This window comes from Schistocerca piceifrons, chromosome 6 (genome assembly GCF_021461385.2).
Source record: "Schistocerca piceifrons isolate TAMUIC-IGC-003096 chromosome 6, iqSchPice1.1, whole genome shotgun sequence".
Lineage (NCBI taxonomy): Eukaryota > Metazoa > Arthropoda > Insecta > Orthoptera > Acrididae > Schistocerca > Schistocerca piceifrons.
Genome location: NC_060143.1, coordinates 321,558,230 through 321,579,574, shown reverse-complemented (window position 1 = coordinate 321,579,574; position 21,345 = coordinate 321,558,230). Strand labels below are relative to the sequence as shown.

General features: G+C 42.9%; 1 protein-coding gene across 1 annotated transcript in view; it reads right to left on the bottom strand.

Annotated features, from left to right (window-relative positions):
- LOC124802741 (sodium-coupled monocarboxylate transporter 1-like) overlaps window positions 1-21,345 on the bottom strand; it is a 183,821-nt gene that overhangs the window by 90,538 nt on the left and 71,938 nt on the right. Inside the window, exons 6-7 of the mRNA XM_047263724.1 lie at window positions 14,643-14,710; window positions 5,757-5,911 (exon numbers count right to left, since the gene is read on the bottom strand). Coding sequence (XP_047119680.1) covers window positions 5,757-5,911; window positions 14,643-14,710 — 223 coding nt within the window. The remainder of the gene's footprint in view (window positions 1-5,756; window positions 5,912-14,642; window positions 14,711-21,345) is intronic.

Below are 21,345 nucleotides of genomic sequence, written 5' to 3'. Positions count from 1 at the left end.
AGCTTCAAGATCGTCACCAATATCTGTTTCTTCAGACATAGTTAAAACCTTAGGGTGGGAATTCAAGAATAGTTGCAAATGATGGGGCCGTAAATAGACTACATATAGAAATTTGGTTCGGCCCTGGAAGCGAATTCGGATAGCCGAATTGGTTACGGCGATCGCTCAAAATGCGGGAAACCCGAGTTCGGGTTCCAGTTCCGCACAAAGTCTCATATTCCACTAACATATAAAAACTTCATTCTTAATGCAGCTAACGTCAGAAAGATCGTTCAGTTGAGGGTTGGGTTGGGTTGTTTGGAGGAAGAGACCAAACATCGAGGTCATCAGTCTCAGTGGATTAGGGAAGGACGGGGAAGGAAGTCGGCCGTGCCCTTTCAGAGAAACCATCCCGGCATTTGCCTGGAGCGATTTAGGTTACGGAAAACCTACAAAAGGATGTCCGGACGCGGGATTGAACAGTCGTACTCCCGAATGCGAGTCCAGTGTGCTAACCACTGCGCCACCTCGCTCGGTCGTTCAATTGAGAGTAAAGTTCATAAATCTTTTATAGTTGCAGAATCGTCACCAATGACAGTGTCAGGAGACATTGTTATAAATAAATGAAGGAATGTTGACCGGCCGCGAGGCATACCGAGATAGTCCGTGCAGTTGCGGTAACGCTGCGTCGTGGATGGTGCCGTGGGTGCCACACGTGCATAGTAAGCAGGAGATCCAGGCTTCGAATCCCGGTCCACCACACATTTTCGCTGGAGGCCGCTGCTACCGCTTAATGTCCCGCTGCAGCTGACAGCCAGTGATCCCCCTTCCATTTACATATACTGTTTCACACCTGAGGGATCTGCGTGGTGCCTGTGCTTTCGAAGGAACAGACACCACGCATTCATATAATTTTGTATTATAGTCGTTTACCACAATACTGTTTACCTAGTATGTACAGTATGCATCATAATATTGCACGTAATCTGGATGGCCAATACTACGTGTTCAGTAACTTTAATTTTCATTACATCTTAATTTTACTCTACTTCGATCCTTCTTATCAAGTATAGGTTAATCAGCTTCATATTAGCCTCACCCGCAACTGTCTTGCTTTCGTTGTAATAGCGCGGATATATGTGGCCATTCGCCATTTGGTAATTTTAAGTACCGCTGCCGGTTAGATCACCCAGCTGTTTCGCTTCCAGGCCAATGTGATGTACGCATGACTCTACCTTGTGGTCTGCTTGTTGCTATAACAGTTCAGAGGCATTTGTAATTATTCGTTGGTTTTGAAACCTCCCCTTAGAAATTTATGAATTACTGTGCTGGTAAACCTCTTACGTTATTTGATTTTCAAACAACTGAGCAGACCTGAACGTACTCAGACATTTCCATGTTTACCTATTCTGATCAACACTAAACTGACAGATAATATTTTTAGCGCAACACAATCTGACTTTCAAAAATCCCTACAAAACAATGGCCCTGACTAACAATAACCTATACATTTCACAAATCACTTACCTCACAAAAATCTTCGTTACTCGAACTACTGCAATACAGCGAGCGCCACTACTGCCAGCTAAATAAAAGATTCAAACTACTGAAGACACTAACTACTGATAGGTACAGATAGCAAATGAAAGATTTTGATAGAGAACAAACAATGTATTTACCTTAATAGTGTTCAAAAATCATCATATATACAGGGTGTTACAAAAAGGTACGGCCAAACTTTCAGGAAACATTCCTCACACACAAAGAAAGAAAATATGTTATGTGGACATGTGTCCAGAAACGCTTACTTTCCATGTTAGAGCTCATTTTATTACTTCTCTTCAAATCACATTAATCATGGAATGGAAACACACAGCAACAGAACGTACCAGCGTGACTTCAAACACATTGTTACAGAAAATGTTCAAAATGTCCTCCGTTAGCGAGGATACATGCATCCACCCTCCGTCGCATGGAATCCCTGATGCGCTGATGCAGCTCTGGAGAATGGCGTATTGTATCACAGCCGTCCACAATACGAGCACGAAGAGTCTCTACATTTGGTACCGGTGTTGCGTAGGCAAGAGCTTTCAAATGGCCCCATAAATGAAAGTCAAGAGGGTTGAGGTCAGGAGAGCGTGGAGCCATGGAATTGGTCCGCCTCTACCAATCCAACGGTCACCGAATCTGTTGTTGAGAAGCGTACGAACACTTCGACTGAAATGTGCAGGAGCTCCATCGTGCATGAACCACATGTTTTGTCGTACTTGTAAAGGCACATGTTCTAGCAGCACAGGTAGAGTATCCCGTATGAAATCATGATAACGTGCTCCATTGAGCGTAGGTGGAAGAACATGGGGCCCAATCAAAACATCACCAACAATGCCTGCACGAACGTTCACAGAAAATCTGTGTTGATGACGTGATTGCACAATTGCGTGCGGATTCTCGTCAGCCCACACATGTTGATTGTGAAAATTTACAATTTGATCACGTTGGAATGAAGCCTCATCCGTAAAGAGAACGTTTGCACTGAAATGAGGATTGACACATTGTTGGATGAACCATTCGCAGAAGTGTACCCGTGGAGGCCAATCAGTTGCCTGCACACGCTGTACATGGTACGGAAACAACTGGTTCTCCCGTAGCACTCTCCATACAGTGACGTGGTCAACGTTACCTTGTACAGCAGCAACTTCTCTGACGCTGACATTAGGGTTATCGTCAACTGCACGAAGAATTGCCTCGTTCATTGCAGGTGCCCTCGTCGTTCTAGGTCTTCCCCAGTCGCGAGTCATAGGCTGGAATGTTCCGTGCTGCCAATTGCTTCGAACGTCTTCCTGTCGGGACACCTTCGTTCTGGAAACCTGTCTCGATACAAACGTACCGCGCCACGGGTATTGCCCCGTGCTAATCCATACATCAAATGGGCATCTCCCAACTCCGCATTTGTAAACATTGCACTGACCGCAAAACCAAGTTCGTGATGAACACTAACCTGTTGATGCTACGTGCTGATGTGCTTGATGCTAGTACTGTAGAGCAATGAGTCGCATGTCAACACAAGCACCGAAGTCAACATTACCTTCCTTCAATTGGGCCAACTGGCGGTGAATCGAGGAAGTACAGTACATACTGACGAAACTAAAATCAGCTCTAACATGGAAATTAAGCGTTTCCGGACACATGTCCACATAACATCTTTTCTTTTTTTGTGTGTGAGGAATGTTGCCTGAAAGTTTGGCCGTACCTTTTTGTAACACCCTGTATATCAGTCCGTGATATCCAGTATTACAAATTTACTCTTTCTGATGGACACACGCCCAGATCGTCCGCTCTCAAAATTCTGCCATCTCTCTCCCCACATCCACCACTGCTGGCGGCTCACCTCCAACTCCGCAACGCTACACCCTGTTCACATCCAACTGCCCAACACTACAATAGCGAGTATTCCAACAATGCCAACCAGCCACAGACTGCACACAGCACAGCCAGTGATTTTCATACAGAGTGCTACGTGAAGTTACCAACAAAAGAACCTAAACAGCCTACTTACAGTTTCCTTTATTGGTTTGTCAGACCACGTTTCCGTTAAAGCTGTGGGTTAATTTTCGAAATTTTTTCATCTAGTTTCTGACTGTTCCTTTTTCTTACTATGATGGCCGAATTTTCGTCCAGACGATTTTATGTGTATGTGGCTGACATTGAGCTTTGGTAGCCGGTGCAGTGAACTTCGTTTGATAGTCTTACGTGAGTGTTGTTTGCGGTTTTAATTAAGCTATTGGCTCACTTGGAACAATGTCTTATAATGTATGATAGTTATTTAATTAGAGTTCGTTTTCCTATTAGATGATCTGATGATGATTAACCGCTACGGGAACGTTTTTTTTTTTAAATAAAAATAACTTTGCAAACCGTGACTGTTATATTTTCAACATAATGATACACACACTACAATACACCATAAAATTCTTAGAGTATGATCAGCATTTCTGGCAAGTGGAGGAGGTGGTTACACGTCCTAGCTGAAAATTTATGCCATACCGGGATACAAACTTGGGTCTCCTTCTCACTAGGCAGATGCTCTGTAAATCAAGGGTCTCCTTCTCACTAGGAAGATGCTCTGTAAATCAATGTCCACTAGCAGCTAAATGTCATTAATTACTTTGTGTCTTGATCCATACTGGCTTCAGGATCAAACAGTATCTGTTCTTTCAGGTAAGTCCGAAAGAACAGATACCACATAGAGAGATTTAAGTGTTCGTATATCCAAAGCGCTGTTAGAGAACGGAACGCTAGAGAAATATTCTAGAAGTGGTTCGAAGAACCCTCTGCCGTGCAGAAAATAGTGTAGTTATATAAACATTGTAACACATTATTACATATTTTTACTGTTTGTTTTTTGAATATAGTTCTCTGTGGCTACTTTCATACTACTTTATTCGTTTATGTTGTAGCATTCTTAAAAACACTGATGATGACGATATTTATCGCCGAAACTAGTTTGGGGAATAAACAAGTAAACAAATAACGTAAAGTATTTTGCGTCAAGCCGGACTCACAATTCCCATATTGTTATTGCAATGGAATGAATACCCCTAGATGCATACAGGCGTTGATATATATCAACGGGGACAGGTGAAAATGTGTGCCCCGACCCGGACTCGAACCCGGGATCTCCTGCTTACATGGCAGACGCCGTATCCATTTTTTTTTTTTTCGTTGTGTTTGGTCGTTGCGGACGTCGCAAGACATCGTGTTCAAGTTCGGTGGTTGATCCTTCCACTCAGTTTTTTTTTTTATTACAGAAACCAACCGGCTCTCTGACCGAACACGCTGAACTACCGTGCGACTGCCCGTTATATTCATTACTCGCGGCTTTACTGCCGATTCCCGTAAGGGTTCAGGAACTGTTTGTGCATCTGCAAAATGGTTCAAATGGCTCTGAGCACTATGGGACTTAACATCTGAGGTCATGAGTCCCCTAGAACTTAGAACTGCTTAAACCTGACTAACCTCAGGTCATCACACACATCCATGCGCGAGGCAGGATTCGAACCTGCGACCGTAGCAGTCGCGCGGTTCCGGACTAAAGCGCTTAGAACCGCTCGGCCACCGCGGCCGGCTGTGCATCCCCACAGAAGATCTTCATATATATATATATATATATATAGTTAAGGCTCACCGGCCATTTAACCATCTTCTTCTGTGCGGATGCACAAACAGTGCCCGAACTCTTACGGGAATCGGCAGTAAAGCCGCGAGTAATGAGTATAATGGGCAGGGGCACTATGAATATAGTGCGGGACTTTAAGTTGCGAATGTGGGTCTACGGGAGGGGTTCCAAAGATAAGTCCCTGCAGTCGCACTGTTCTCTGTGTCCTCGATGGCTCAGATGGATAGAGCGTATGCCATGTAAGCAGGAGATCCCGGTTTCGAGTCTAGGTCGGGGCACACATTTTCAACTGTCCCCGTTGACTTCTATCAACGTCTGTATGCAGCTAGGGGTATTCATTTCATTGTAATTTCATTCTAACGCGCTGCATGGTCACCAATGTTATCTGATCTTTCGGACATGTGCGAAAGAATATATACCATCTTCATATATATATCCCATATAGTTGTTTCTCTATGCGAACACGGTCCAAAAGGAAGAGTTCCAACATAAAATCATTGTTAGACAGTTGTAGAACAACATGAAAATGTTGAGATTTAACTGGAGTGTTAGTGATTGTGTAGTGCCAGTGAGGCCAAGCATTTGAGGACGTGTCACTCACCCTGGAGGATCAAGGCGGCCCGACTCAAAATTGCGGCTCCAGACGACGGACAGCCCTCCGACGTCGATGGTGCCCTTGATGACGACCAGCAGCACTGCCCCGAACATCATCACTGTCTGCACCACGTCCGTCCACACCACTGCCCTGATGCCGCCCTACGACATTAAGAGGAGCACCACATTAAATTAATTCCTCCTAAACATCATTTTTACCCTATGATTGGACAAGAGAAAGAAAAACAAATAGGGACTTACGGATAGACACGAAACTAAGGTAAAACTAAGTTACGTTTCTCGTTCTGGCCCTAGAAGGGCCAATCGGGCACGATCGACCGCCGTGTCATCCTCTGCCAATAGCTTCACCCAGGGCGGTTTGAAGAGTCGTTGAAACTGCCACTAATCGGTCGAGCAGCTCCTCAGTTGGCCCCACAAGGCTGAGTACATCCTGCACCAGTCCTCTCACAAAGGAAATCTAACCCGGGTCTGCTGCATGGCAGTCAGCCGAGCTGATCATTCAGCTACGTAGTGCTCGAGAAATGTGAGGCTTGTTTTTTCAAGTTGGTAACATTTTTGATTACGGCCACTGTAGTAAGCGATCTGCGCATGCGAGCTAAGTACCAGCATCTATTGTCTGGTATCCTGAATCGACGAGCTCGAAAGCCCGTCAGAACGCATGGACGTAGACGACAGCTGCTAGGCGGCGCTCCTATAGTGCGATTAAAACTACTTTGTACTTGACAGTTTGCTGAGCGGCCGTGCAACGTTGCCAGCTGCCCTTGTAAAAAATGGAAGTCGTGTTTTTTATAATTTGGGAACTGTACATGGTAGTGATATGAGGACTGACACTTTTTTAACTCAGTGAAAATTTTGTGCTACTGAAATAGAGAAATATTTAACTGGTCAGGGATTTTCTCTGCCTCGTGATGACTGGGTGTTGTGTGCTGTCCTTAGGTTGGTTAGGTTTAAGTAGTTCTAAGTTCTAGGGGACTGATGACCATAGCTGTTAAGTCCCATAGTGCTCAGAGCCATTTGAACCATTTTTCACGCTACTCAGTATTAATCATTCCCTATCTCCTAGACAATGGGTCGTACAACAACAAAATTTTGATCTTGTCTTCAGTGGAAATGGAAATGAGCGTTTGGCGTCATTGGCCGGGAGGCCCCTCGCGGGGCAGGTCCGGCCGCCATATCGCAGGTCTTATTACATTCGGCGCCACATTGGGCGACCTGCACGCCGGATGGGGATGAAATGATGATGAACACAACACAACACCCAGTCCCTGAGCGGAGAAAATCTCCGACCCAGCCGGGAATCGAACCCGGGCCCAGAGGACGGCAATCCGTCACGCTGACCACTCAGCTACTGGGGCGGACTTGTCTTCAGTGGCATATTTCGATAATGTTTGCAAACTTTCTGAGCAATACAGCCAGTAATAGTGAAGTAATAAACTAAAATTTCACGCCTGACGTGGAACTTTTTCCAAATCAACATCAGAAATGTAGTAAGCAACAAACTTTTTCCCTTTACGTTTTCCGTGGGGCGTCAAAGCGAGAAAAAGTTTCGGAAAGGTTTGAATTTATTTTTAGAGCTTGTTGGAAGTGGGTGGGTGCTACAGTTTCGCCAAGACGAGAATAGAATTGTGCGTACCGTTGAAGTGCTGATATAACTTACACGGGGTGGGAGAAAGCAGCACATATACCGCCGTTAGTCTTGTGCATGAATTTCGCAACATATCACAAAACTCAAAATACCAATACAACGAGACCAACACCATCAAAAGGTTCAATTTTTTTTTTTTTTTTTTTTTTTTTTTTGCAACTTACCATCACTCGACGTATTCTGTGTCCAACAGCTGGAAAACGCCGCTTATATCTGTGTCGCTAGAACTTTCAGATGACTCCCCGACGGCAATAATTAATTTGAAAACACTATCTTCCAATAAGGATTCGTTCTTCCATGCCTCCTGAATGACAGCTTTTGTATGTACTACAACATTACTCCAGTTTTCCACAGTTACTTTAGAAACAGCTTCATGTAAAACTTTCCACTTCTGAAAGCCTGAATGTCTTGTTTTCACGTGCTATGTACCCCTTGATTTGGGCCCATATTAGCTCTGTAGCATTAAAGTGACAATGATAGGGACGTAATCTAATTACAGAATGTCCATGTTTGTTGGTAACTTCTACAACGTATGTCGGGTGTCGTGGCTTATGTTGTGACACAAGTTCCAATAGTTCCACTTTCTTCATTCCGTCATCGAATTGTATATTATTTCGCCGTAACCACTGTATAATTTCGTCTTAGCGTTGGGGCTTTACCCTTTACAACAGTGTGGTATGGCGCATTGTCAATAATGATGTACGACGGTTTCTCCAAATTCGGTAACACTGAATTTTCAAACCATCATACAAAGATGGCGTGGTTCATTTCCTCGTGAAAATTTGAGGTTTTCTTTGACCTGAAAACATGTATCTTCAGTATATGACCAGAATTCATCCATGTTTCATCTAGCCACACTAAATCATCGAATTCAACGTTCTTTACCTGCCGCAAAAATCGACATCGGCAAGCAGCAATATCTTACCGTTCCAAGAGAACTGTACGACCACTTAATTTTTCGTAATTAAATCCCAGGTTTAATAAAACCAGCCGAAGAGATGACTTACTACCAACGAAAAGACCAGCTTCTTTAAGCGTTACATGCAGTTTTTGTAACGTTGGATGCTCTCTACGGTGATAATATGCATACAAATGTCTGCTAATCGCATCCTGTCCGAAAGAATTAACATTCGTCACACGTTTCTCGACGCGTCGTTTTTTTTCCCCAGAGTTTCCACACTTGGCGGTTCGGAGTTAAGATTTGATGGCCCAGAATGTGTATTCAGTTTTTCATTTTGCTCTTTGCCTATGTTTATAGCGGTTGTTCTGCTTATTCTTAATGCTGCCGCAGGCCTCTCGACTACCTTATCAACGGAAAGAAGAGGCCCTCCCTTCTCCCTTTCCACTTCAAAATATTGTCTTACGTTGCAGACGTATTCGCACGATTGTCCTCTCAATGCTATTCCTTGCCCAACTTTCTTCAAAGATGATTTCGGCCTACGAACTCTAGGACGACCACGCTTTTTATTTTCGGACATTTTGTACACAGAGGTCACTACAGTAATTTATCACACACTCGTAGTGGAAACAAAGGAGAAGCAGACACTGAGATAATGCAGTTCACACAACACGACGCGCACAAGACCAGGTGTTAGCAGGTACTGTACCATGACGCATAAGCAGTGGCAACTATGCAGGGGAGGGGTGCTGAACGTCAGCGTGCGATTGGCCTGCACTGGCTCACGGTCACGCGCTCGGCTAGCTGTCAAGTACAAAGTAGTTTTAATCGCACTATAATATTTGTGAGCACGGATGTCGCTGCATCATCGTTGGACACGCCCCCCCCCCCCCCCACCCTCTCCAATACCCACGCGGCAGCATATCGGCGCCTGCGGCCGCCTGTAGAGCTAGCAGAGCAGGGGCCCGGTCCTCAGTCGTGATCCGACTGCGCTCTCGTATTGTCCATTGTACTCAGCGTTGCATGGTTCCCGATATTGCTAAGGCTCCCTATTTGTTCCACTCTCCAGACTTGCCATTTTGTCGTGTTGTCTTTGTTGTTCGCCAGTTGCTGTTGTTGCGTTTCGTGGCGTCGACCTTCTCAGACAGTCGGCCGGCGCCTCCTGGCAGTGTCCAATTCTGGTTACTATATATTGGGTACCTACAAACAGCATCTCGTATTGCACATCACCTCGCTCCGCTTGTCTGTAGTTGAGTGGTCAGCGCAGCTAACTGCCATCTGGGGGACAAGGCTTCAATACCCAGTGCTTCCAGGGATTTTTACTTCGTGAGAGGATTGGAACGGCGTGCAGTCAGCATCATGGGGCCAACTGGGAAGGTTCCAATGGCTCTAAGCATTATAGGACTTAACATCTGAGGTCATCAGTCCCCTAGACTTAGAACTACTTAAACCTAAGGACATCACACACATCCATGCCCAAGGCTGGATTCGAATCTGCGACCGTAGCAGCAGCGCGGTTCCAGACTGAAGCCCCTAAAACCGATCGGTCACAGCGGCCGGCAACTGGGAAGGTACTCGACCGATTAGTAGTGGTTCCAAGCTCAAGAAACGCGACAAGGAGAGCGGTATGCTGACCCCATTCCCCTCCATACCACATCCGATGATGCCACTGGAAAAGGATGACAGGTCTGGTTCAATGTGCTCATCAGGGCCTGAACGAAGATAATTTAGTACTACTTACTTTCCCCACTCCCTCTAACTAGTGGAAACCACAGAAGGTGATTCCATACTCTGTGATCTTGGGATTACCTTTCACAGTCCTACATATAGGCTTGAATCAAGCAGTCAGTTTGAACAGCGGTTAAATTTACAAGGTAATATCAAGGAAGTCACTGTAGTATTTATAAGAGCGAGAGACAGAGAAATACTGGCAGTACGGAGCAACAGTGGAGCATGATAGTTGCAAGGTGTAGGATCCTGTCATGTTATGCAGATGGCAGACGGCGGTTTTCTTCCCATCACGTGAATCACGAAGATCATTTACGGCTCCAAAACAGTAAACGTGTTTCCTCTTCCTACTCGTGTAAGTGCGTGAGATCTTAGAGTCAGACTTTCGCCAACATAGAGCCTAACACGAGGTCCCCTGTGATGGCTACTGCCTACGTGGACGCTGCGTGTTGACTACTTCATCGCACCAGTGCTTAATTCTAATCAATGTGAATGTTTGGCAGTCCTATCAAATTTGATGGTGCTGAAGGAACTGAAGCACTATCAGCAAAACGAGAAGATAACGAAATAAGAGTGGAAGCTACTAAGACGGTAGTTTCGTGAGAGGTGTAAGGAAACATCTGAGGTAAGTTCTATCCGATAGTTAGACTGATACTGAAATAGCACAGTACCAGGTAAAATGTAGTAATACCTCGCCTATCCCCTAAAGGAATGTGGAAAGTCTTTCGAGGAGAGGAACAAAGCCAGCTGACCACTCAAATTCTGAGGTTTCTGGCCGTAGCTATCACGTAATAACGGTGATCATGTTAGCGACCCCTACATCGGAAGGAAACAGCAGACGAGGAGATAGTACAGAATCAAACTGGCGGTGAGGTACTCCACACTGAAGGAGTTACAATGTCTCAGCGGACCGTTGCTCTCGCAGCTGTATAGGAGTAAAGTCGGTTGCCTGTAGAATGAGATTTTCACTCTTCAGCGTAGTATGACCTGAAATGAAGCCCCCGGCAGAAGAAAACTTGATGCCGGACCGAGACTCGAGTTCGGGACCTTTCCGTTCGCGGGCAAGTGCTCTACCCTTCCTCCTTTTATGTCGAATAGGGACTCAAGAGGTAGCTGTTGACCAAAATGATGTAATTCTAGTAGCCAACTGTGACACAACTGTTGCTACCGATGATAATCAGATGAAATAAAAGCTGCGACTGTGACGAATCTTTTGGACCATGCAGGTGAGGTGGATGTTCTAGGTAAGAGGGAAATTGTGGTAATGAATGATGACACCGAGTAGATACCGAATAAATTAATGAAATGTATCTCTTACATAATAATGATGACCAGTGGGAAAACCTTGTTTCCTCGCAGCAAGATCGTGCCGATTGCTGACTCGTGCAGTTTTACCTGGCAGGGCTACCAGATGAGCAAATGAAGGGCTTATTTCAATAGTGGTACAAGTCCATTTTTGTTCATACTGAGATACAGAGTCCTAAAGTTAAATGAGCGCTGAAAAATCTGCAGTTGAGATACCAGAAATATTCAAGCATATGGCTTCTCGCTAGAGATGAACCTTTCTTTCTGTTTGTTTGGCTCATTACTTTCAGAAGCAATATAGACAGAAAAGTGAAAGTAATGGACTTCTACCACTATTGAAATAAGCCCTTCAAATGTCTGCATTTATATGGTATGTAGTATCCGGCAGGGAATTGTTTATGAGGACAGGAGTCGAGGCTGATGATAGTCGTAAGAGAAAATTCTGGTGTGGAGAAATGATGGTGGTTCTTAATGTGCAAAGACATGAACATATTTGCGTGAAGTGGGAGCCGTATCCAATTGCAGATACATGAGACCGAAACAGAACTAATGTTTAGCACTCGAAAAGTTTGGAAAGCTTGTGTATATATCGTGTTCCAAAGATTTTGCATCAAACATCTAGGGCTGCAACATCACGTCTTGGGGAACAACATTTGTTAGAGATAAAATGTTTACTGACGCTTCGCGGCGACATTATTTGGTTTTGGTTATGGCGCTAGAGACGGCAGGGGGCAGGCACACTACGACGTGCATGTATGCTTATAATTCAGTTGATCGTTCAACATGAAATGGGGTAGATAGATTCAATTAAACTTCCTGATTCCTTTTGTAAAATATCTTATAGACACCCTTTCTTAAGGTATTCTTGTTGAAAACTATTATCAGTTTTCTGAGGTAGATAGAATGCAGCACACTTAGTAGATCGTAGGAGTTCAATGAAATCTCACCGTCCCAGGGCGGACGAATACAAATGGGCACCTGGCACATTTGATGCAAATACTTTGAAACACCATGTTTCGTATAATAATGAGTGCTTTCCTGTTGTTTGGTTGTGTTCTGGTATTGTATCTGATAGTCGATGTGTGTGTTACTTTTCTGTAATTATTTTCTACAGTTTATCGTTTTTGTTAGGTTAGCGATAATTGTGGGGTTTCTTCATCCTCTGGTATCCGATTTCGTAGAGCAGGCAGAAGGTGACTGTGTGGCAAGATAAATCTGATTTTGACTGAAGTTTGTTGTATATCCATTGAGATCAGTGTAATCGAATGCAGTCAGTCAGCATAATACGAGGGTCCTCAGCAGAATTATATTTTTTGCATAAGTATGAGAATTTTGTCAGCATGTATTCAATTTAGTTCACCAAATAAGATGTGCCATCTGGTTCCTTTGTATACCTTGAAAATGTCCGTAACGTCATTGTCGTAGTGTCTTTGATGTGTCCTCTTTTGAGTTTAGATGTGTTATCCTGTATGATATTCTGGTTCTGTGAAGCTTGTGTCTGCTGACTGAAGAACGCATTGTTTTGATTACTAATTTGTATAGGTGAGCGCCCAATATGTGTTGGAGGACTGTGATCTTCAGACTATATTTAATGGTTGTAGATTGGTCAATTTTTGCTTTGCTTGTACTTTTGAATGAATTTGTTGCTCTGGAAAATGTGAAGTTCTTGAAGTGATAATTACCTGAGTACACTCAAAGTGTGTTACGTATAGGCAGTTGAATTAAACAGGTTGGATAAGGATGTGGTTTGTTTGAGACGGTGACAGCAACTAACGTGTTTCTTTCGGTATGCAATATAAGTGTCCAGGCTTCTTGCTTTGTTTTGTAGGGCGATAGTGAAGTTGTCAAATATATATATGTTGAGTGTGTGTGTATGTGTGTGTGTGTGTGTGTGTGTGTGTGTGTGTGTGTGTGTGCGTGTGTGTGTGTGTGCGATTCTGCGTCGTGTATATTTATGTGACCAGCCTCAAGGGAACGCTTGGAGCCTCAATTCGTCGATGTCGAGAGAAATTTTGATGTGAAAGGGAGGCTTTTTGTGAGAATGCTTGCCCTCTAGTTGTGTGAGTGTTAAGGATTTTCCTTTTTTTAAGGGGAGAAGGCTCGATGGATATGTGTGACATGTCAACATCTCGATCCGAAAGGATACCCTCCGAATAATATAACGTCTGATGTAGTAAGGGATTCAACAAGAGCCTTGGAAGCTGGCTGAAAATGACTTATTAGTAGAAAAATCTAATTAAATGTAGAAGTAAGCTATGATTGACTTAAAACTGAACGTCCTTGGCGGGTTTCTGTTCAACTGCCGACATCGACACCGAGTTGAAGGTAGAGGAGGCAATAACCTTGGGAAAATTGAAAAGAATTTTATTAAGTACAACAACCAAGGATTGCAAAAGAGGATCATGGATTAAAAGACTTGTGAAAAGGAATACATCAGGAAGATAAATAGATAAATCTGTGTAGGAACAGCAATAAGGCACAGTGAGCATAACATTTATTTTTTAAGTCAAAATCGGCTTGCAGTTGGTCCATAAGACCTGTCGCTGTAATCGAGGGCACTTTAACAGCTGTGAAGTATGTGAACATTATTGCGAATCATCATTCCCTCATGGTTGATGTCTTCCCTGATGACAATGTCACCTTCCACAAGGGCAATAGTCCATACCACAAGGCCAGAATCGTGCTTCGGTGATTGTGCAACATGGTAGTGAACTCACCTTAATATCTAGGCCACCAAATTGGTCTGACAGGCACTTGTTGGAACACATCAAGAAAGCTATAAGTCGCTAGCTCGGAGCCAACAAACCACTGGCGATAGCACTTCATTTCAAACGCTTCTAGATTTTTTGCTTCATTCGGATTTCCGATAGTCCAAGTTTCACTTCCACACAATTCTGACTCAAACGTGAGCTCTTTAGAACTTCTTAAATTTTTCCACATCTAATACCAAAGACCTTTTCATTCAAGAATGCTTTCTTGGCCCGTGTAATTCTACTTCTGGTACTCTCCTTGTTTCAGCCATCTTATATGACCTCATTTCCTAGAGAAGAGAATTCTTTCACTTCTGTGTTGAGCCCAAGTCTCATCCCTACATAGATTTAATCCTCATGTACAGTTATGGTAAGATCGCTTATGCGGCCTTACGAATGAAAATCGTATCTACGTTGTACACAATATCTTACGTTGTATTAGTTACAAAATAAATTGTGTTAAGTCAAAAATGAAAGATGTCTTATGAAGATGCTTTTCTAAAATGCATTCAATTCAGTATCGACTGAAAGGACAATATAGCTCACCACACATGTGTAGAAGATGCACACAATGCACACCACAGGGGATATGATGTGCAAGTTCACGCCAGTAACTGGAAAGAAATAATGAAGACAAATTAACCAAATGGAAACATCACAAGCTATTATTTACTGATGACAAAATTCAACATATACAGTCAAAACTGAGGACAGGAAGCACTTTGCTAGTCACTTTAGAAGGAATAGTTGTGGATGATATGTAAAGTATGGTTTACATATCAGCAAGCGAACGCAGGAGAACATTCTCGTAAGACGCGGTCTAGTTGGAACCGGTTCACTGAGGAACACAGCATATGCGCAAATAATCTTATATATAAAAATGAGTGTTTGTTTGTTCGTCTTCTGTGTGTTCTGATGCCATTCATCCGATTATGATGAAATGTTGGTGAGTCCTTGCGCATAAGACCGCGAAGATTTCGAAGGGAGTAAGAACCCCGTACCATTCATAGGGACAAAGGCGAAAAGGGGCGTGACATATAAGCTTAACTCAGGAATGTCTACATCAATGTCAGTCAAATTATTTATATACATGACTTATTATTTGTATAATTATTTTTATAAAGATAATGAGTGGATAATATACCCCAACCGCAAGATGTGACACTTAAAAGTATTCCATAAATACCAATACTGGTATGAAACCATAGTTCTCAGTGTCGCTAGACTTCCTGCTGACAGTCAGGATGACATTTCAACCCACATTTGTAGGTAGGTGGGGGGCGGGGTGCAAAGATTAGTGACATATCAGCATATCTCTGCCACGACTGAAGCAATTTCTACCATCATTTGCACATATATCACATGCTAACTGCAAAAATTTATTGTGGCAATTACGCTGCCTAACAACCCCAAGGCTGAGGGTGTGAGATAACTCAGTAACTTCCACCAAACTTTGCACATACATGGATAAAAGTACAGTGGGATTAAAGTACCTCTAGTAATGCTAGAGCTGGGGTGAGGATAGAAGGAGTGGCGTGTAAGGAACCATTAATTTTACCACCATGTTTCGGGCCGAAAGATCATGCCACATGGCTCAACACCACAGATATATTTAACGTTCTCTCTAGAGTCGCATGGTGTAAAACAGCGGAGAATTAGACGGATGCCAGCGATAGTTATTCACGAAACGACCATCAATTACTGGCACAATTAAACATTGAGGTGACAAAAGTCATGATATAGCTATATACACATATACAGATGGTGGTAGTACCGCGTACACGAAGTATAAAAGGAGAGCGCGTTGGTGGAGCTGTCATTTGTACTCGGGTGATTCATGTGAAAATATTTCTGACGCGTTTGTGGTCGCACGACGGGAATTATCAGACTTTGAACGCGGAATGGTAGCTGGAGCTAGACGCATGAGTCTTTGCACTTCGGAAATTGTTGGAGAATTCAACATTTAGTGATCCACAGTATCAAAAGTTTGTCGAGCTATGGCAGCAGAGGACCGACGTGAGTGCCTTTGTGAACAATATGACATCGCCTGCAGCGGCACTTCTGGGCTCGCGACCGCATCGGTTGGACCACAGACGACTGGTAAACCGTGGCCTGGTCAGATGAGTCACGATTTCAGTTGATAAAAAAGAGCTGATGGTAGCATTTGAATGCGAAGCAAACCCCACGAAGCCATGGACCGTGTTGTGGAGGCTGGTGGTGGTTCCTTAATGGTGTGGACTGTGTGTCCAACTCAACCGATCGTTGACTAGAAATGGTCTACTTGAAAACCATGGGAAGCCGTTCATGGACTTCATGTTCCCAAACAACGACTAAATTCTTGTGGATGACAATGTCACCTGGCCTCAATCGTTCACGATTAGTTTGGAGAACATTCTGGACAGTCCGTGGCTATGATTTCTCCACCCACCGAACATTTATGGGACATAATCGAGATGTCAGTTGCTGCACACTATCCTGCACCGGCAATACTTTCCCATTTGTGGCCAGCTGTATAGGCAGCATGGCTCAGTATTTCTGCCGGGACTTTCAGCGACTTGTTGAGTTTATGTCACGTCTAGTCGCTGCACTACACTGGTCAAAAGGAAGTCCAACATGACATTAGGAGGCATCCTATGATGTTTGTCACTTCAGTGTAAGTTTCCCCAGAATTTATATCTAACTGCAGAGCGAAGTTCGTTTGGGATGAAACATATGTACAAATGTATGTGAGATATGCTAAATATGCGTAAAATATACTTTTGTTTTACATATATGTGACAAATGTGTAAGTGGACAACGCTGCAGGGGGAAAGCTAGGTAAATTAATCCTAAAAATCATTGTCTGTCATTTATTTTTTATGTGTAAATGGGTCTGCTTCATGTATGTGTACCTGTTTAGAAAGAAAAAGAGAAATTACAAAGCTAGTATATTATACACATAAGGGTATATCCTCCAATGTGACTACAGTGATGCCCTGATCGTTTCTACACTGTTTATTAAGCCGTCACTGACAAACTTTACGAGGAGAGGATTTTTTTTTATATACTTATTATTTCGAATTCTTATTTACAAGTTACGGAATAGCCAATTCGAGGTTCGTTGTTGTTCTGCTTCTAAGACTTTGTTGTGCTTTACAGCAGCTATTTTTTGAATCTATCATGGATTACGAATTCTTTCAGCTCACTAAGACGATTACATATCAAGGTGAGGGAAGGAACAACGCAAGAGTCGCACTATCGTGTCTACCACGATCGCTTTCCTAACATTAGGCATTCACAGTTTATCATCTTCACTGCATTTCATGATTTTGAGAAGCGGTGAATCCTCATCCTGGCCATATTGGGTGTGGAATATTTATTATACAGGGTGTTACAAAAAGGTACGGGCAAACTTTCAGGAAACATTCCTCACACACAAAGAAAGAAAATATGTTAGGTGGAAACGCTTACTTTCCATGTTAGAACTCATTTAATTACTTCTCTTCAAATCACATTAATCACGAAATGGAAACAGCAACAGAACGTACCAGCCATACCATCGTGACTTCAAACACTTTGTTACAGGAAATGTTCAAAATGTCCTCCGTTAGCGAGGATACATGCATCCACCCTCCGTCGCATGGAATCCCTGATGCGCTGATGCAGCCCTGGAGAATGGCGTATTGTGTCACAGGCGTCCACAATACGAGCACGAAGAGTCTCTACATTTGGTACCGGGGTTGCGTAGACAAGAGCTTTCAAATGTCCCCATAAATGAAAGACAAGAGGGTTGAGGTCAGGAGAGCGTGGAGGACATGGAATTGGTCCGCCTCTACCAATCCATCGGTCACCGAATCTGTTGTTGAGAAGCGTACGAACACTTCGACCGAAATGTGCAGGAGCTCCATCGTGCATGAACCACATGTTGTGTCGTACTTGTAAAGGCACATGTTCTAGCAGCACAGGTAGAGTATCCCGTATGAAATCATGGCGGTGAATCGAGGAAGTACAGTACATACTGACGAAAGTAAAATGAGCTCTAACATGGAAATTAAGCGTTTCTGGACACATGTCCACATAACATCTTTTCTTTATTTGTGTGTGAGGAATGTTTCCTGAAAGTTTGGCCGTACCTTTTTGTAAAAAAAAAAGGCTCTGAGCACTATGGGACTTAACATCTACGGTGATCAGTCCCCGAGAACTTAGAACTACTTAAACCTAACTAACCTAAGGACAGCACACAACACCCAGCCATCACGAGGCAGAGAAAATCCCTGACCCCGCCGGGAATCGAACCCGGGAACCCGGGCGTGGAAAGCGAGAACGCTACCGCTCGACCACGAGATGCAGGCCCTTTTTGTAACACCGTGTATATAACACACTACACTTACGAAACAGCCAGGAGCTCTAACAGTGTCACTTGTTCTGTCCTTGTAGCATGATTGGAATCAACAATTTGTCAGTTGCTCTGCAAGCACAGTTAACTGTCTTTGGGCGCTTGACTTGTCGGGAGGTGCAGGGTGAAGGAGGGTGGGGGGAGGGATTTAACGATGCTCGTGTTAACCGTTACATAAGTTCTTAAAGGTCAAGTTTATATTCGTTGTGTTGGCTATACGTATCAGTACCTCGAGGTTCTGTCTTGATACAGACATTAGTACGACTGTTAGTTTTGTAGACGCTTAAACCATTTAGCGACAATAGTAAGCGTTAACGAAAGGTGATAAGCTGCGAATGTACGGTACGGTAACGTGACTCTACGTAGCGACAAAGATTGTAAATAATCAACTACTTACTTTACAAGTTTTTTAAAGACTTTTTGTTCATCATTAATATGTTAAATACTTAAATGTTGTTGTGTGTGAAATAAATAAGTAAATGTAATTGTAAATATACCATTGTTAATGATGAGATAGTAACAAGCCGGCTGGAGTGGCCGAGCGGTTCTAGGCGCTACAGTCTGGAACCGCGCGACCGCTACGATCGCAGGTTCGAATCCTGCCTCGGGCATGGATGTGTGTGATGTCCTTAGTTAGGTTTAAGTAGTTCTAAGTTCTAGGGGGACTGATGACCTCAGATGTTAAGTCCCATAGTACTCAGAGCCATTTGAACCATTTGAGATAGTAACGGCTAGAGGGATAGCAGTTACGTCAGTGAGGAGAATTACCTATGGGCGAAGAATAGATTACAGTCCCACTTTGTGAGTCATAGAATGAGGTCGCTTCTGTGGCGTCTTGCAATGTAGCCGTTGGTGAGCAGATATTAAATTGCTATTGTTGAGTCATCGAGTATATCACAGCTGAACGTCATCGGTTTTGGAGTGTGTTGGCCCTATTTCTGCAAGTATTTAGCGTTCAGCTTATGTGATGATGAAACGTGTATCGCAAAGTGTTTTGTGACTGTTGGTTGGATAGTTACCCGAAGGGAACAGACGCTTACGTGAAATACGAGACTTTGGATGGAGTCAGAGTGAGGACTAGGCAACGATTGACTGAAACAGGAAAATGGAAGACAGTTGTTCTCAATGTTTCCCACTGAATGGTTTTCTCCAGCAATATGGGCTGCAATTGCAGATTTGTTCAAGTTTCCAAGTCTTAAAGCATCAATGTGTTCTTTGTATCTAATTTCAAAGCTTCTGCCAGTCTGCCCAATGTAGAATTTTGGGCATGTATCGCAGTTGAGTTCGTATATTCCTGATTTATGGTAGGGACTCTTGGTGGTATTTACATCATGGATTACTTTTTGATATAATTTATTATTTGTGGAAAAGCTGATTGTGATATTTTTTCTTTTTAAATAAGTCTGCTATTTGGTATGATAGTGGGCCTATGTATGGGAGAGTAGCGTATTTAGGTTTTGCTTCTGTGGTGCACTGATTTGGCTTGAAGTGACGGCTGTGAAGTGGATCTATGGTTTTTGTCTGCATTTTGTTGTGGGGTTGTTTTATTATGGGTTTATATCCATTATAATGAGCAACTGTTTTAATTATATTGAATCTGACAGAACACTGAAAGGCCTAAGTCAAAACAAGGCCACTAGAGTAGACGACATTCCGTCAGAATTATTGATATTCTTGGAAGAGCCTACTGTGACAGAAGTATTTCGCCTGGTGTGCAAGATGTATGAGTCAGGGGAAATACCCTCAGGCTTCAAGAAGGATGTAATAACGCCGTTTCAAAGTAGGCAGGTGCTGACATGTGTGAATATTACCGAAATAACAGTTTAACAAATTATGTTTACAAAATACTGACCCGAATTCTTTACAGAAGACTGGAGAAACTGGTAAGAAGCTGAACTTGGGGAAGATCAGTTTGGATTCTGGAGATGTGTTCGAAGACATGAAGCAATACTGTCCCTGCAACTTACCTTAGCTGATAGGTTAAGCAAAGGCAAACCCACGTTTATAGCATTTATAAACTTCAAGAAAACTTTTTACAACGTTAACTTGAATACAACCTTTGTAATTCTGAAGGAGGCAAGGGTAAAATACAAAGAGCAAAATCCTATTTACAAATTGTACAGAAACTATACAGTATTTATAAGAGTCGAGGGGCATGAAAGAGAAGCAGTGTTTGAGAAGGAAGTTATTAAATCTGTACATAGAGCAAGCAGTAAAGGAAATCAAGGAAAAAAATTTTAAGAAATTAAAATTTATGGAAAAAATAAAAATTTTGAAGGTTTTCAGTGACAATGTAATTCTCTCAGAGACAGCAAAGGACCTGGAAGAGTAGTTAAACGGAATGGACTGTGTCTTCAAAAGACTATGTAAGGTGAGGATCAACAAAAGCGAAACAAGGGTAATGGAATTAAGTCGAATTACAACAGCCGATGTTAAGGTCATTCGACTAGGAAAGATAACCTTTAAGTAGTAGATATGTTTTGCTATTTGGGCTGAAGTACAGAGGGTGTAAGATGTAGATTGGGAATGACAAGAAAAGCGTTTCTGAAGAAGAGAAATTAGTTAACATCGAATATAGATTTAAGCGTTAGGAAGTCTTTTTTGAAGGTATTTGTCTGGAGTGTAGGTCTGTCTGGAAGTGAGACAGTTCAGGCAAGAAGATAATAGAATCTTTTTGATTGTGGTGGCGCAGAAGAACGCTGAAGATTAGATGCGAAGGTCGTGCAACTAACGAGGAAGTATGGAACGGAACTTGACAGATAATAAATTTGTGACACAGTTTGACAAAAAGAATGGATCGATTGCAAGGACACATTCTGAGACGTCAATTGATCACCAGTTTAGTACTGTAGGGAAGTCATAGTAACTGTTCTC